The sequence below is a fragment of the Rhinopithecus roxellana genome, chromosome 4 (genome assembly GCF_007565055.1).
Source record: "Rhinopithecus roxellana isolate Shanxi Qingling chromosome 4, ASM756505v1, whole genome shotgun sequence".
NCBI lineage: Eukaryota > Metazoa > Chordata > Mammalia > Primates > Cercopithecidae > Rhinopithecus > Rhinopithecus roxellana.
In genome coordinates, this window is record NC_044552.1 from 99,969,186 (window position 1) to 99,988,076 (window position 18,891).

Genomic DNA, 18,891 nt, shown 5'->3' on the forward strand with positions numbered 1-18,891 from the left:
AGTTGCAAGAGGGAAAAATAATGGAATTTATTCAATTTGTTTTTCTCCAGATTTGAGGTGTTAATGAGAATTGTTAATTCATCTCTGACTTCTGATACATGACGACCAAGTTAGCCTTGCCAAACAGGGCTGTTCCATTCTCCTCCAGAAGCTATTGTATTTTTACTTGACTATCACCTTTGAGGTTTATGACTTTGAGCTCTTCCTGTCTTGTGTATTTGCTGCTGGAGAACCAACCTACTTACCTGTTTGCTCTCGACTTTCTTTCCTTCCTTTTCTTTTTGATGTTGGTTGAAGATTATGTGAAGAAGTTTTCATTCACTACTTTATCCCAGAAGTCTTCATATTTTTTTTTAATTGTGAAAAAATACACATAACGTAAAATTTGCCATCTTAACCATTTTTAAGTATACAGTTCAGTGGCATTAGGTACATTTACATTGTGCAACCATCACCACCATCTATCTGTGGAACAGTTTTCGTCTTGCACAACTATAACTCTACCCATTAAACAGTAACTGCAGAGGCCAAGGTGGGCAGATCACAAGGTCAGGAGATCGAGACCATCTTGGCTAACACGGTGAAACCCCGTCTCTACTAAAAAAAATAAAAAAAATTAGCCTGGCATGGTGGTGGGCACCTGTAGTCCTAGCTACTTGGGAGGCTAAGGCAAGAGAATGGTGTGAACCCAGGAGGCGGAGCTCACAGTGAGCCAAGATGGCACCACTGCACGTAAGCTTGGGCGACAGAGCAAGACTCCACCTCAAAAAAAAAAAAATAAAATAAAACAATAACTCCACATTCACCCCAACCCCCTTTTTCTTGTTTGTTTGTTTTAAAATTTACATTATATAAGAATGTTTCTATACTGATATGGTTTGGCTCCCTGTCCCCACTCAAATCTCATGTTCAGTTATAATTCCCAGTGTTGGAGGTGGGGCCTGGTGAGAGGTAATAGGATCATGGGGATGGTTTCTGATGGTTTGGCACCATTCCCCTAGTGCTGCCTCAATGATAGAATTCTCACAGGATCTGGTTTAAAAGTGTGTAGCATCTCTGCCTTCGCTCTTTTCCTCCTGCTCCCACCATGTAAGATGTGCCTGCTTCCCTTTCGCCTTCTGCCATGATTGAGTTTTCTGAGGCCTCCCCATACATGCTTCCTGTACAGCCTGTGGAATCATGAGCCAAGTAAACTTTTCTTCATGAATTACCAGTCTCAGTTATGTCTTTACAGCAGTACAAGAACAGACTAATTGTACATGTATCTTTTGTGAAACTGCTATTGAAACTACTGTCTTGTTATTTATATCTTGATATGAGTAAGAAAAAGTAGTCTTAGAAGTACTTTCAGGAAAACTTCATTCCTGCTCTTTACTGAATATATATATGTGTGTATATATATACACATAAACATATATACACACATATATGTTTATACACATATATACACACATATATATATGTTTATACACACACATATATATATGTTTACCCTATATTACTAGGAGTAAAATATGCTGTGTAGATAGATTCCCTTTGTACCTTGATTGCCAAGAAGCATAAGTACCTTGAGCTTAGGGTTTTCTGGTATAATTTTATACCTCCGTTTAATTTTATGTGCTTAAGTCACCCTCAGAGCTTTTTGGTAGCAAACAAAATATAATAAGATAATACATGAGGCCGGGCATGGTGGCACAATTCATTGGAGTCCCAGCTACTCAGGAAGCTGAGGTGGAAGGATCGCTTGACACCAGCAGGGCGAGGCTGCAGTGAGCTATGATCATGAGCCACTGCACTCCAGCCTGGGTAACAGAGTGGGACCCTGTTTCTAGGGGGGAAAAAAGGAAGAAATTATTAAGTAGCTTTTAGTTTAGCCAAAAGAATTCTCTAAATGAGAATTGCATGTTGTGCATTTGAATGTAAGCATTTTATTGCTACCCAAGGTCACAATCTATTTGTCAGTTGAAATGCTTTGAAATTGACCTAATCACTAAGTTTTTTTCCAGCTGAATTGTAATATTTAAGATAGAAAATCTTAATGATTATGGGTAAGTTTGGGAGATGTGTCCAAAATAAACTAAAATTTTTTAAAAGGAGAAGGAAATATTTATTACATGTTTATTATATGACATATTTTTCTTAGTCATCACAAGAGCCCTAGTTTATTGTTGAACAGGTTCATTATCCCCATATTTCAGCAGTGAGAACTATAGCTCATTCATGTAAAATTGCTTTCTCAAGGTCTCTTAACTAATAAAAGTAGAACTGGAATTTGGATCCTTTTTTTCTGAGAAATTACGATAGAACCTTTATTACTGATGTCTCTATTCTGGAAACATTTTGTACTAGCAACATGAACTGTTTCAGCCTTTATCCTATAACTGCTTTGGAAATATTTACCTACTTCTGTAAATACATCCCAAAGAAATGACTTTTTAGTAAGGAATACAGTAATTTACTTCCTAAAGTCTAGAAAATAAAAAATACTGTACCTTGAGAAGAAACTTTAAAAAATCAATCTGTACCAAGCCAAAGTGGAAATGTACAAGCCACTTAAAGAAAGTGATGTCTCCAGCTCTGCAAGTTTGGGCAAGTTTTTACAGTTAATAACGTTTGTGAAATTCAACAAATAATTTCTGTTGACAACAGGAGAGTATATGTTATTATTAATCAAGAGACAGTGGTTTTAATTTTATTGCTCTCCTGAACAGTCACAAACACCCTTGAAGATGATTTCTTCTTAAACTCTTCTTACATTCTTACTTTTTCTGTTTCCGCCATCATTCCCTTCTCTTTTTCCCAACTCTAGAGCCATGTAGTCTTTTGCAGAGGCCACATGAGGATTGGAGAAGTGGGGGAAAATTTGAAGACAGTTGTAAATTTATACTGGCAGTGCTGTTATTTCACTATTTTGTTTTTATGCATTTCTGAATGAAAGGATATACATATGTGTGTTAGTCTGTTCTCACACTGCTAATAAAGACATGCCTGACACTGGATAATTTATAAAGGAAAGAGATTTAATTGACTCACAGTTGAACATGGCTGGGAAGGCCTCAGGAAACTTATAATCATTGCCGAAGGGGAAGCAGACACATTCTTTACATGGCAGCAGCAGGAAGTGTAGAGCGAAGGGTGGGGGAAAGCCTCTTTTAAAACCGTCGGATCTCGTGAGAACTAACTCACTGTCACGAGAACAGGATGGGGGAAACCGCCTCCATGATTCAGTTATCTTCACCTAGTCCCTCCCATGACATGTGGGGATTTTGGGAGCTATAATTAAGATGAGATTTTGGGAGGAAATACAACCAAACCATATCAATATGGCATAGGGGTTGAGTATAGGTTCCGGTTTTAGATAGCCTGTGTTCACATCCTAGCTTTTCTTTCCACTTAGACAGGTTAAGTAAATTCCCTGTACTTCAGTTTCATCATTTATAAAATGAGGGTTGAAATAGTAGGAAAGCCTGGGATTGTTGCAAGGAAAAATTAAGGCACTTAAGACATGCCTGTCACATAGGAATAATTCAGGACTGGTGCCGTGGCTCACTCTTGTAATCCCAGCACTTTGGGGTGCGGAGGTGGGAGGTTTGCTTGAGGCCAGGAGTTAGAGGCCAGCTTGGTTGACATAGCAAGACTGTCTCTATAAAAAATAAAAAATCCGGCTGGGCATGGTAATAGTTGGTAATAGTGTTGGCCTGTAATCCCAGCACTTTGGGAGGCTGAGGCAGGTGGATCACCTGAGGTCAGGAGTTTGAGACCAGCCTGGCCAAAATGGCAAAGCCCCGTCTCTACTAAAAATACAAAAAATTAGCCGGGCGTAGTGGTGTGCATCTGTAATCCCAGCTACATGGGAGTCTGAGGCAGGAGAATCGCTTGAACTGGGCGGCTGAGGCTGCAGTGAACCAAGATCACGCCACTGCACTCCAGCCTGGGAGACAGAGTGAGACTCCGTCTCAAAAATAAAAAATAAATCATTCAGTACATGGGAATGTCTCTTCCACCTAACTTTGTCCAATTAGGGCAATAGTTCACAATTCTGGCTATGTATTAGCAGTCATGCAAGGAGCTTTTAAAAAATACAAATCCAGTAAGGCACAGTTCCTCACACTTGTAATCCCAGAACTTTGGGGAGTTGATATGGAAGGATCACATGAGGCCAGGAGTTCAAGACCAGCCTGGGCAACATAGCGAGACTCTGTGCTACAAAATATGTGTATATAACACATCCACCCCTACTATTCTAATGATTAAGCCTTTGAGAGGGATGGGGATCAGATTTTCCCTATTATTTACTTGTTTATTTGTAAATGCCATGAGGTTTTATTTTTTATTTTTATTTTTTTTCCATCTGTTTTGTTCACTGCTGTATCCCCAATACCTGGAATAATGCCTGACACATTAAGTAGCCACTCAATATTTTTTTAATGAAAAAAATGAATTATTTGTGGATTCTCAGCGATTTATCTCCTCGCTTGCCATAATTTTTTTTTTTTTTAATTTACAAAGGTAAAATTCATTATTTTTGCTGAACGGTTCTATTAATTTATGGTCAAATCCTCCCCTTAACCCTTGGCAACCACAGATTTATTCTTCATCCTTAGAATTTGGGGTTTTCCAGAGGATTAAATAATTGAATCATACATTATGTACCTTTTTGAATCTGGCTTCCTTCACTTGTAATGCATTTGGAGCTCATTCGTGTTAAGCATATTAATAGTTTATTCTTACAAGTGGTATTCCATTGAATGGAACAAATAATGTCAACAATCTCGCACTGTTTTGTTCTTTTTGATTTTTAGCTTTCCAGAGTGTTGAATCTTCCACCAGAAAACTTGATCACGTCAATATCTGCAGTTCCAGTTTCCCAGAAAGAGTTAAGTATAATATGCTCGTAACAATCTAAAATGTTGCTGACTTTGTTGTTATACCAAAAAAGCAAAAAAGAATTGTTACTCTTCAATTTGTGGAATAGTCCTTGAAATTAACTATAAGATATGATTCATTATATTCAACCTATTACTCCTATTGATTTTAATAAAATTAAAATCTGTATTTTAAATACTCTGATATGGCAGATTATGTATTTTTATGTTCATTATTTTAGTTATGATAGTAACTATATTTGTAGCAAAGTCTTTGGGAACGAGGTTCAAATTCAATTCTGTAACAATAAATAAAATAACTAAAATTGTGGTTAGAATCTCAGGGTTTTTGAAGGGATATTAAAGATTGTACAACCATCTGGTGCTTGAATACTGTTGTACCATATTTATCTACTAGGTTTTTAATGTTGTGTTTGTTTATTGAGTTTCCTTTTGAGTACTTCCAGTGATAGAAAACTGTTGGTTAGGACTACACACAACTTGTAGTTGCTTTCTCTGTTATAGAGAGGTATCTCTTTGTGAGTTTGGTCATCCTAAAGATTCTTGTTTACCATTTGGGTAGAAAACTTCAATTTGTGGATGAAGTATTCTCTGTCAATTAATAATGACAAGAAATTAGCTACATAGTAGGCATTTAAGCCCTAAGCTTTGAAAAGAAGTAAAGATATAATTACCAGTACCATTATGTCCTTGTATTTTATTACTTAACTTTGTCAGGACTTTAAGAGTAGAATGAATATTCTTCTCAGAATAGAACAAAGAAGTAGGTGGAAAAGAAAGAGAAAGGCTACATTTGGCCTTCTAGTAAAAGCACCTTTAAAATGGCCCACTGCAGCTTTTTATATATATTGATTTTCTGTAAGAGAAGCAACCACTACCAAGAGGATCTCATGATTATATGTAAATAGGTATCACCTTCCAAACTAGTTGCCTGTTTCATAAAATCTGTAAATGACATTCTGCATAATAAAGGAAATGTTACTGGTTTGGTGTTTGTTTGTTTTGAGACCAGGTCTCATTCTGTCGCCCAAGCTGGAGGGCAGTGGTGTGATCTCCGCTCACTACTGCCTCAAACTCCTATGTGCAAGTGATCCTCCCACCTCAGCCTCCAAAGTAGCTTGGACTACAGGCTCGCGCCACTATGCCTGGCTAACTTTTTGTATTTTTTATAGGTTTAGTCATGTTGCCCAGGGTGGTCTTGAGCTCAGGCAATCCACCTGTCTTGGTCTCCCAAAGTACTGGGATTATAGGTATGAACCACCATACTGAGCCTGTTTGTTTCCGTTTTCATTTGATGTGTCAAAGGCCTTTAAGAAGCTGAACCATCTTGGCCCATCTTTTGAATAGTATTTCGTTTGCCTGCTTCCACTTTAACAATCTGAAGTATTGACTTTAGTTTATAGAAAATAAATATTGGGGCCAGACGCGGTGGCCCATGCCTGTAATCCCAGCACTATGGGAGGCTGAAGTGGGCAGATCATGAGGTCAGGAGCTCGAAACCATCCTGGCTAACGTGGTGAAACCCCGTGCCTACTAAAAATACAAAAGATTAGCCAGGCATGGTGGCACGTGCCTTTAATCCCAGCTACTCGGGAGGCTAAGGCAGGAGAATCGCTTAAACCAGGGAGGCGGAGGTTGCAGTGAGCCGAGATCTCACCACTGCCCTCCAGCCTGGGTGACAGAGTGAGACTCTGTCTCAAACAAACAAACAAAGAAATATTGGGGAGGGCCTCAAGATTTTTCTGGCCTACAAATCTGAAATTCTTCGTATTCAGTTTGCTTAAAACAAAGGGAATCTCTACTGCTTTGCCGTAATAAATTCAGGTTTCCTTTACAGTATGTAGCTAAGCCTACCTGTTCTGTATTTCTGACTTTATTCCAGAATGTTTATAAGTGCCAGGAGAATTAAGAAATACTATTTTTGTTAACATGGTTTAATTAATATAATGAATTACTTTACTCTGATCTAATTCTGTCGATTTTATTTTCTGTCTACTATCTGATGGTAGTAAACAGAATTAACAAATTTATTATAAGCCAGTGGCTATCAAGTCTGCGGATTTCACGCTGACCAATATTACAACTCCTCAGACATAGTGGGAAAATAACTATTGCTTAAAAAAAATTTTTTAAGTGTAAAGAATGAACATACAGGGACTAGTTTAATGAACCCTATGTGTGCCCATCACTCACCATCATCTGTATGGGTCCAGTTGTTTGTTTGTTTGAGACGGAGTCTTGCTCTGTCATTCAGGCCGGAGTGCAGTGGCACGATCTCTGCTCACGGCAACCTCTGCCTCCAGGATGCAAGTCATTCTTCTGCCTCAGCCTCCCCAGTAGCTAGGATTACAGGCACACACCACCATGCCCAGCTAATTTTTGTATTTTTAGTAGAGACAGGATTTCACCATGTTGGCCAGGCTGGTCTCGAACTCCTGACCTTGTGATGCACCTGCCTTGGCCTCCCAAAGTGCTGGGATTACAGGCTTGAGCCACAGTGCCTGGCCCAGTTTTGTTTCTCTTATACCCCATCCACTCTCCTTGTCCACTTTTTTTTTTTTTTTTTTTTTTTGGAGACAGGATCTCGCTCTCTTGGTCACTGAGGCTGGAGTGCAATGGCAGAATCATGGCTTACTGCAGCCTCGACCTCCCAGGTTCAAGCTATCCTCCCATCTCAGCCTGCCAATTAGCTGGGACCAGAAGCGCAGGCCACCACACTTGGCTAATTTTTTAAATTTTCTGTAGAGACAGTGTCCCCCTACGTTGCCCAGGCTAGTCTTGAACTCCTCAGCTCAAGTAATTCTCCCACCTCAGCCTTCCACACTAGAATTATAGGCATGAGCCAGTGTGTTGGGCTCTCCTCATCCACAGTTGTATATTTTGATATCTACTGCTTTTCGTAGCCTAGATGTTTTGCGTTTTTAAAAGTTTTTTTTTTTAATTTGTTTTTCTATTATAAAAGCAAAACAGATAATCTTCTTAAGGAAATTCAGGAAAATACAGAAGAATAAGAAAAGATAAAAGCCCCCAATAGTCTTACTATAGTAAGACAACTGATTTTAGCAAGTTGATGTACTTTTTACTTTTTTCTTGTCTTTAGAAAGACATAGCTATAAAACTACATAGAAAAATGTAAGATTTTTGAATCCTTTTCCTGACATAATTCTTTTTTTTAAATGACTATCTCTTTTAACAATGTTGTAACATTCCCTTGTTGATAGACATTTAGATTGTTTTCATTTTTTAATATAAATTTTTTTTCTTAGAGATTGGGTCTTGCTATGTTGTCTAAGCTGGTCTTGAACTCCTGAGCTCAAGCAGTCCTCCTGCCTTGGCCTCCCAAAGTACTGGAATTACAGGCATGAGCCACTGTACCTGCCCAAAGTGTAATACATAGTAGGCTGCTGGTTGATGTATTAAGGCTCAGGAAAATTCTTAATGGTGATTGTAGACTAGGTTTTTAAATGTGATGTTAACCAGAATTCACACAGGAATTTTTAGTTATTTCCCTGAGTTTCATAAGTGTTAATGAAGGAAATAATTTGTGCCTCCTCAAAAATAAGTCTTTTCATTCCAGTGACAGATGGGCTGGATAAATAATGTTTCAGCCCTCTTACTTTGCCTATCGAGTCTCATTCTCTAGTTCCATATTAAACACCAGAAGATAAATTAATGTGAATAGTTATAATAGATGCTTATATGTTGATTTAAAAAAATTTTTTTGCACCTTGAACTATTTCAAACCTACAGAAAAATTCATAGAGAATGATGTAATGAGTACTCTCATGGTCACTTTCTAAGCTGTCAAGTCCTTTTTCCAAAGTTACTTCAAGTCTTATTTTGTAGGGAAAGGGAGGGCTTTTGATTTTTATTAAGCATTACAGATAATGTTGAAATCACTGATATGTATTTGTTTGACTTCATTCCCTACCCTGCTTTCCTAGAGAGAACTGATCTCATGATGCAAATGATTTATTTTCACTAATCAGTTGCTTTGTGTTTGTTTCTTTGTTTTTGTATTGTTTTTTCACCTACTCAATGAAAAGCATAAATGGTATTGTCTGTCTCTTTAATGAACTGCTGAGTGTTAAGAATACTATTCTTCTTTTTCTCATGTCGAAACTCAAATTACAACATTTAAAAAATACATCATTTGGAGGTCAGTGGAAGGGTTTAAATGAAGCACACCTTTGGAGTAGTAGAGGAAGCATTGTAGAAGAGGTCAAGAGACCTGGGCTCTTTTCTCAATCTGTGTTTATTTGCAGAAGGATTTTAAAGGAGACATTTAGCTTGCCAGACATCAGTTTTCATGTCTATAAAATAAGGTGACTGCTCTACCTGTTTCACAGAGATACCATAAAGCTGCATTTGGGTAATAGAAGAAGAAGAATTTTTTGAGACGGGGTCTTGCTCTGTCACCCAGGCTGGAGTGCAGTGGCACGATCTTGGCTCACTGCAACCTCTGCCTCCCGGGTTCAAGCAATTCTCGTGCCTCAGCCTCCCAAGTAGCTGGTGTGCACCCCCATGCCCAGCTAATTTTTGTGTTTTTAGTAGAGATGGGGTTTCTCCATGTTGGCCAGGCTGGTCTCAAACTCCTGACCTTAGGTGATCCACCTGCCTCGGCCTCCAAAAGTGCTGGGATTACAGGCGTGAGCCATCGCACCTGGCCAGAAGAGGAAGAATTTTATAAGATGATAAGAAAAATATTCTAGGCCGGGCGTGGTGGCTCAAGCCTGTAATCCCAGCACTTTGGGAGGCTGAGACGGGCAGATCACGAGGTCAGGAGATCGAGACCATCCTGGCTAATACGGTGAAACCCTGTCTCTACTTAAAAAAAAAAAATACAAAAAAAAAAAACCACCCGAGCGACGAGGCGGGCGCCTGTAGTCCTAGCTACTCGGGAGGCTGAGGCAGGAGAATGGCGTAAACCCGGGAGGCGGAGCTTGCAGTGAGCTGAGATCCGGCCACTGCACTCCAGCCTGGGCGACAGAGCAAGACTCCGTCTCAAAGAAAAAAAAAAAAGAAAAGAAAAATATTCTAAATAAATACTAGGTTATTTCTAATTTTCTTGCTTTTAATTTTGTTTTTTTAATTTATTTTATTTTATTTACTTTTTTGAGATGGAGCTTCGCTCTTGTCACCCAGGCTGGAGTGCAGTGGCATAATCTTGGCTCATTGCAACTCCAGCTCCAGGAGTCAAGCGATTCCCCTGCCTCAGTCTCCCAAGCACCTGGGACTTTAGGTACACACCACCATGCCTGGCTAATTTGTGTGTGTGTGTGTATTTTTAGTAGAGATGGGGTTTCACCATGTGACCACACTGGTCTAGAACTCCTGACCTCAGGTGATCTGCCTGCCTCGGCCTCCTAAAGTGCTGAGATTACAGGCATGAGCCACCGCTCCTGGCCCCTTGCTTTTAATTTTTTTTTTTTTTTTTTTTTTTTTTTTTTTTTTTTTTTTGAGACAGAGTATCGCTCTGCCCCCAGGCTGGAGTGCAGTGGCGCCATCTCCACTCACTGCAAGCTCCGCCTCCCGGGTTCACGCCATTCTCCTGCCTCAGCCTCCGAGTAGCTGGGACTACAGGTGCCCGCCACCTCGCCCAGCTAATTTTTTTTGTATTTTTAGTAGAGACGGGGTTTCACCGTGTTAGCCAGGATGGTTTCGATCTCCTGACCTCGTGATTCGCCCGTCTCAGCCTCCCAAAGTGCTGGGATTACAGGCTTTTAATTTTGAAAGTACACAGAACACCTTCTTCTGGTAAAGGTATGTCTCAATAGAGAACTCATAGTGATTAGTCTTTGTTACACAACTAATTCTTTTAAGATAACAGGTCTATCTCCTTTCAATGTCTGTCTTTAGAGAAGTAGCTGATTTTCAGCTTTCTGTGGATTCTTTGTTGGAAGAAGACAATGACCATTCAAGACCAGATATTCAAGTTCAAGCCAAGAGACTAGCAGAGAAGGTACTTTAGCACTATTATCTTTTTGACATTGTAATAAACTTGTTATTTAAAAAAAAATACTCTGCAGGCTATCTCAGCCATAATAGTGAATTTAATAGTGTTTCTTTGTTCAAGGCATCTTGTGTAATATAATTTAAATTCATTTTAGCCACATACTGTAAGGTTATAATGATTTTTCAAATTAGTTATAAAGCATTCCTCTTGAGCTGACATTGTTCAATTTTTTGATTAACCACTTACCGGAAGACTGAAGTGTTAATTAAATTTACACATTGAATCTGGATGGACTTTTGAATTTAGGAGAACAAGCTTGATAAATGAGAGCAGTGAGTTGCAATTTTTAAAATTAGTTTCTGAAAAGATGAACATTAAAATATGAGAAGAATTGATTAGATGTAAATAGAATCATGATTACAGAGAAGAGGTGGTTAGATGATTATAATAAGCCTCTTTCATTTCTAAGTTCTCTGATGGGTTTGATATCTAAAAGAGGAATTGAAAGGATTATAAGGAATTACTAAATATAAATTGTTAGTGTAATTCCCTCAGAAAAGGCAAATATGTTGGACAAGCATATTAACATATGTCACAGAGGCAGTGTCTGGGAACTCTTAAAGAATTGGAACAATGAAAGTCACTATCATAGAAAAAGATGCTTATTTACAGGATGAGTATGATAAAGGAGGATTGGTAGCTTAGTAAATATTTATTTGATCAGAAAATCACTCCCAGATATTTACCAGGAATAGAATTATTCAAAATACAATATTTATTTCCTTTTCCCCATTTCTTGTAAGTTCTTAAAAATAAAGACTAGTTGCTCTTTAGTGACAGCAGATAATCTCTTCAAGTTCCATAGGTTTTTCATGAGATGGGTTCAAACATCTAATAGGTTAAAAAGTGAAGGCATATGCATAAGACGAACTATCTAAATTACATCTTATCTGTTGGTGCAGGTGCTTTAGCGTAGACCCTGACAGAAGGTCATGTTCTGTGGCTCCCATGAAAGCTAGGTGAGATAAAAAGTGTTCATTGTATGTCAGAGTAGGTAGAATATGGGTAGAGTGATTTTTCTTACTTGTTAAAAGGTGAGGCCGGGCGCGGTGGCTCAAGCCTGTAATCCCAGCACTTTGGGAGGCCGAGACGGGCGGATCACGAGGTCAGGAGATCGAGACCATCCTGGCTAACACGGTGAAACCCCGTCTCTACTAAAAAAAAAAAATACAAAAAAACTGGCCGGGCGAGGTGGCGGGCGCCTGTAGTCCCAGCTACTTGGGAGGCTGAGGCAGGAGAATGGCGTAAACCCGGGAGGCGGAGCTTGCAGTGAGCTGAGATCCGGCCACTGTGCTTCAGCCTGGGCGACAGAGCGAGACTCCGTCTCCAAAAAAAAAAAAAAAAAGGTGAATTTGAGGGGAGGGAAAGGGAATGAGGAAGAGAGTGAATACAGAATAGTATATGTTTACTTAAATAGAATTATGGAACTAAAGAGATTGCCTAAGAACTAGGACCCGATATAGGGACCAGGAAAGATGACTTACTTGTTGTGTCTTTGTAAGCCAAAAATAGTATTAGAACTACATATCTCATTAGGCCTATTATATAACATACCTACTTTGTGCGATTTGTTCTTTTCAGCTAAGATGTGATACAGTGGTGAGTGAAATCAGTACTGGTCAAAGGACTGTAAATTTCAAAATAAACAGAGAGCTCTTAACAAAGGTAAGAATAAGTTAATATCCAGCCATTGTGCTTTCATTCTCTCTGCTTCAGCCACAGTGGTCTCCCTCCAGTTCTTTAATTCATTATACCTCCTCTAGCCTCAAAACCTTTGCACACACTGATCCATAACTTGGGGAGTGCCACCCCAAGTTAACACCTGCTCATCCTTTAAATCTTGATATTTCTTTGGCAGTACCTTTCTGACCCCTTCATTTATATGCTCTCATAGCACTGTACAGTCATATACCACATAATGACATTTCATACACAATGTGTATAGATGATGGTCCCATAAGACAATATCATATTTTTTCTGTGTTTAGATATATTTAGGTGTACAGACACTATTGCATACAGTATTCAGTACAGTAACATGCTGTACGGGTTTGTAGCCTAGGAACAATAGGCTATAGCATACAGCCTAGGCATGTAGTAGACTATATCATCTAAGTTTGTATAAGTACTTGGGAGGCTGAGGCAGGAGGATCACTTGAGCCTGGGAGTTCGAGACCACTCCTGGCAGTATAGCGAGACCCTGTCTTTACAAAAAAAATTTAAAAATTAGCCACACATGGTAGTTTGCGCCTGCAGTCCCAGCTACTCTGGAGGCTGAGGTGGGAGGATAGCTTGAGCCTGGGAGGTTGAGGTTGCAGTGAGCTGTGATTGTGCCATTGCACTCCAACCTAGGTGACAGAGCGAGACTTTGTCTCAAAAATTTCAGTGGCCATGAGTTTTCAAGCTTTATTTCAATTAACAAACTAAAGAATTTTTTCCAATTTGAGGATACACGTTAGCTCACTTATTAAAAATATTCCCAAATCCTTCTCAATTGACAATGCAGGGACAAGGGTCAGGGCTTTGAAGTCCAGCTACTCTTTCGCATATGGGAATTCTTCCGTATTGCAGCCTTGAGGATCTGAATCTTAGTGGGAATTTGATTAAAGGAGCAAGCAGACTGCTTACAGTTGCCCTGCTTAGTGTCACAGTAAAGCCAGATCCTAGAGCAGTGAGCACTCATGTTCAGAAAAGGACTATTGAATGTACCTCTACTATGTGTTACAATTTTAATGATAATTCTTCTTTACTCAAAACTTAATTTATTCTACATTTGGCTGTCAACCTAAAAGGAGGAAACTGAGGCAAAATTAATATAAGTAGAGAGTTTAGTTGGGCCAAGCTTGAGGATTGCAGCTGAGGAGCACAGATTCAAGTTGCCCTGAATATACCCTTTGACTGGCAGCAGTTACAAGTGGATTTTTAAAGGGAAAGAAGAGGGAGTTTGAGTTGTTAACCAGAATTTACATTAAAATAATGTAAACTATTGATAGGCTGTATATTTTTCTTTGTATCACAAATTCCAGTAACATGAAGATAACGTGTGAGGCAGCTAGTTGGGAACAAAATCACATAAAACAATTGTCCCCAGCCATAGGAGGGAGAGTTTGTGCATAACTGATGTCTGATAGGCATGTCTTTCTGGGCCTGCATACCTCACATAGCTGAGATTACTCTGAGCTATTTTTCTTTTCTCAAGCTTATAGCATCTGTTTTTGTCACATATTGGATCTCTAGTTTTATAATTTTAACTGTTTTACAGTCCATTTTTTAATAAGTAGGATAATACTCTAAAATAATGATTAAAAGTAAATACATAAATCAGTAACATAGTCATTGATAATGAAGTATTATGTACTGTACATAATTGGATGTGCTATACTTTTATACAACTGGCAGTGCAGTAAGTTGGTTTACACTATAATTTTTAGGTCTCAGATGGTGATCATTTGCATGGTTTTTTTTGAGACGGAGTTTTGCTCTTATTGCCCAGGCTGGAGTGCAGTGGCACGATCTTGGCTTACTGTAACCTCCACCTCCCTGGTTCAAGCGATCCTCCTGCCTCAGCCTCCCTGGGTAGCTGGGATTACAGGCATGTGCCACCATGCCCTGCTAATTTTGTATTTTTAGTAGAGACGGGGTTTCTCCATGTTGGTCAGGCTGGTCTTGAACTCCCAACCTCAGGTGATCCGCCCACCTCACCCTCCCAAAGTGCTGGGATTACAGGCGTGAGCCACCACGCCTGGCCATCATTTGCATGTTTAATGGATTTTTCAGATCCCATCAAGAAAAAAAATTCAACTCTTGTTAGGACCAACAAAGAATTAATATAGCTTTGCTTGAGAAGTAACCATAATGGCATTGCGAAAAACTCACTTTGGTACCAAACTTCCACCTGTCAGTAGCTTGCAGTACTTCCGAGAGAAACTGTAACTTCAATTAATATTTAATTGTTAAAAGGGAAAAAAGAAAGTATGATCTAAACCAAATAGAAAAAATGCAAACAAAACCCTGTTTTCTTAGGGATGCTTCAAAAATACACAATGGATAACATCATTTTATTTCACACTTTTCAATTTGCCAAGTTAAACTTTGCATGTTTTACCAAAAGTAAAAGAAAAAGATACTCATTTAAATGGCTCTAGTTCTGCTCCAGTGGCTGCATCTATTTCACTAATAGACGTTTTTCCCATAGGTAGTGGATGCATTCAAGTCACGTGTAGTTTCCGTAAATAGGAATGAATGATTTTAAGCACTTTTCAACTGTTGACCAAAGAATTAACAGGTAGGGTAGTAGTGATAACTTCCTTAGACATAGGGAGGTGAGTGATAGCTCCCTTGGTAGTCCTGATCAGAGCCATAAAGAAATAATTAACCAACAAAGAGTTAGATAAAATAACAAAACTTGTCCACAGAAAAAGACAATGGTGATAGATAAAGAGAAAGTACCCGTTAATTGGAATATTCATTAATGGCTAAGCATTCCAAAAAGTGAAACCTTTGAAAGATTTCATTCTAATTAAAAGGCTTTTATGCACCAGTATTTACATTACTGAATACAACTTACGTTTAAACATACATACTGATAAATAGATGGGCCTCTAGCTTATTCATCTGTTAGAATATCTGGGAACATTTGTAACTCACTGACATTCTGCAGTTAAAAGCTTTCATTTGATTTAATAAATCTCCTGCTTATTATTTGCCAGAGTCTAAATTACTGAGATCTAAAGATAAAGTGGCTTGGATCTCGACCTCAAGGAGCTTGCAATGTAAAAGAAAAGCATAAAAAAAACCTCAGTGTAACGTGTAATGGAAACGATAATGTGACGAGTGTTATAATGGTGGCATATTTAAGATGCAACCTTAGTGTAAAAAAGCGTACATATATGTGTATCTTGAGGAAAGGACATAACCTTGAATTGAAATGAAGATTAAAAATATATTTGGGAGATACAAGAACAGGCATTCCAGGCAGAGGGGATGGCTTGGGACAGAGTACAGATAGTCAGAAACATGGCATCATCTGGAAATTAGCAGATAGTTGAGAGTATGGTTTGCACATAGATGGCATGGGGGAGGAGAAGAAATTAGTGTGAAAGGCCTTCTGTTCTTTGCATGAGAGTTTCAGCTTTTTCCTATGAGTCATCATTTTCCATGTTATGTGTATCACAGGCAGCACGTATGATGATTTTTGGTAGTACAGCAGTGAAACTTATTTCATTTTAATAGATATTTATTGGCAGAAAAACCTAGCACTTCGAACTTGTGATTTTTATGGATATTAGAATGTGCCTTTTTTTTTTTTTTTCCCTGTTTTTTTGCGATAGGGTCTTGCTTTGTCACCCAGGGTGGAAAGCAGTGGTGCGATCATAGCTTATTGCAGTCCCAACCTCCTGGGCTCAAGCGATCCTCCCGCCTCAGCCTCCAGAGCAGCTAGGACTAACAAGCGCAAGCCTCCATGCCCAGGCAGTTTTAAAAATTTTTTAATAGAGATGGGGTCTTGCACAGGCTGGTCTTATACTCCTGGCCTCAAGTGATCGTCCTGCCTGGGCCTCCCAAGCATGAGCCACCATGCCCAGCCTATGGTATGCCTTTAAACAAATAAATTTCCAAAAAGTTCAAAAAAAAAAAAAAAAAAAGTGATAGGCATGTGTCAAGTAAAAGTCAGATTGGAAATTGATAAATATATTTTTAAATTTCTTTTTTTTTTTTTCTTTTAGAGATGGAGTCTCTGTCACTCAGGTTGGTGTATAGCATCATCATCGTAGCTTACTGCAGGGCTTGACCTGCTGGGCTCAAGTAATCCTCCCATTTCAGCCTCCAAAAGTAGCTGGAAATGCAGTCACAGGCCACTACACTTGGCTACATTTTTTAAAATTTTCAGTGATGGGGTCTTGCTATGTTGTCCAGACTGGTCTCAAACTCCTGGCCTCCAGCAGTCCTCCCAGCTCAGCCTCCCAAATTGTTGGGATTGCAGGTGTGAGGCACTATACCTAGTTGATAAAATCTCTTAAACCGTTCGAATCATTGAAGGGTTTGACTAAAATAGACTCAGTTAAATGTATATGCTATGTAAAAAGATAGGTGTTATTGTTTTATTTTATAGTCATGTGTTGCTTAACAATGGGATACATTCATAGAAATGTGTCCATAGGTGATTTTGTTATTAAGGGACATCATAGTGTACTTACCCAAACCTAGATGATAAAACCGATTATAGAGACCTAGGCTATAAACTTGTAAATCATGTAAATACCAAATACAGTATTTGTGCAATTGTGACACAGTGATATTTGTATCTTAACATATCTAAACATAGGAAAGGTACAGTAAAAATACAGTATTAAATATAAAAGATGCTATACCTGTATTGGGCATTTACCGTGAATGGAGCTTGCAGGACTGGAAGCTGCTCTGGGTGAGTGAGTGATGAGTGCATGTGAAGGCCTCAAACATTACTGTACACTACTGTAGACATTACAAACACCGTACACTTAGGTTACAATGGGTTTATAAAAACATATTTTTCCTTGTACCATAACTTCAGAATAAAATAACAAAAATTTAAAGAAATATTTTTCTTGGCTCAATGTGGTGACTCACACCTGTAACTCCAGCACTTTGAGAGGCTGAGGTAAGAGGATCACTTGAGCCCAGGAGTGTTGGGGCTGCAATGAGCTAGGATCACACTGTTGTACTCCAGCCTGAGTGACAGAGCGAGACCCTGTCTCTATTTTTTTTTTTTTTTTTGAGACAGAGTTTCGCTCTTGTTGCCCAGGTTGGAGTGCAATGGCACAACCTCAGCTCCCACCTCCGCCCCCCAGGTTCAAACGATTCTCCTGCCTCAGCCTCCCAAGTAGCTGGGATTACAGGTGCCCACCACCATGCCTGACGAGAGACTCTATCTCTAAAAAATAAATATTTTTCTTTCTTCTATAATAAATTAACCTTAGCTGACTGTAACATTTTTATTCTATAAACTTTTTCATTTTTTAAACTTTTTTTCTTCTATTTGTTTTTCTTTATATCTCAGCTTAATTTTTTAACTTTTGAACTCTTTTGTAATTACAGCTTAAAACAAACACATTATACAACTGTACAAAAATATATCCTTATTCTGTACGCTTTTTCTAATTTTTTTAATTTACTTTTTAGATTTTTTTGTTAAAAGCTAAGACACAAACACATTAGTCTCAGCCTACACAGGGTCAAGATAATCAATATCACTGTCTTCACCTCCACATCTTGTCCCACTGGAAAGTCTTCGGGGGCAATAACACACATGAAGCTGTCATCTTCTATGATGACAGTGCCTTCTGGAGTATCTCCTAAAGGACCTGCCTGAGGCAGTTTTACAGTTAATTGTTTTTAGTAAGTATAAGGAGTACACTTTAAAATTATGATTTAAAAATATAGTAGATTAAATACATAAATCAGTACAGTCCTTTATTATTATCAAGTATTATGTGGTGTACATAATTGTATGTGCTATACTTTTATATGACTGGCAGCCTAGCCTAGTAGGTTTGTTTACATCAGCATCACCACAAACATGTGAGTACTGCATTGCACTAGGCATTATGACCTGCTGCAACATTGCTGGGTGATAAGAATTTCTCAGCTCTGTTACAGTCTGAATGGGACCACCATTGTATATATGTGGTTCATCATTGACTGACACATTGTTATTTGGTGCGTTACTGTAGGTGTTGTTTTTGCAGTGGTATAGCTGACAGATGAGGACCTAAACCAGGGTAGAAGAACCAGTTATTAAATAACTAACGATATTTAGGAGAAATACACACAGGACCTGGTGATTAACAGGTGACTAATTACAGAGGTTGAGGGAATAAGGTAAATGTTGGGGACTCCTAGGTTTCTGAGTAGGTTAGTTGGGTGAGTGGTAGTGCAGTTTGTGGAAATAGACAGTGTAGATGGAAGTGTATTTTCTGTGAAATGCCTGAGAAGCATATCCAATCAGTCTGT

At 38.7% G+C, this 18,891-nt stretch overlaps 1 protein-coding gene across 2 annotated transcripts in view; it reads left to right on the forward strand.

Moving 5' to 3' along the window:
* RARS2 (arginyl-tRNA synthetase 2, mitochondrial) overlaps positions 1–18,891 on the forward strand; it is a 74,313-nt gene that overhangs the window by 11,677 nt on the left and 43,745 nt on the right. For both annotated transcript variants that reach the window (XR_004056853.1, XM_010387966.2), the window contains exons 2-4: positions 4,803–4,876; positions 10,746–10,848; positions 12,484–12,567. Coding sequence is in view for 1 of the 2 variants with exons in the window: in XM_010387966.2 (XP_010386268.1) it covers positions 4,803–4,876; positions 10,746–10,848; positions 12,484–12,567 (261 nt within the window). In the remaining variant the exon portion in view is untranslated. The remainder of the gene's footprint in view (positions 1–4,802; positions 4,877–10,745; positions 10,849–12,483; positions 12,568–18,891) is intronic.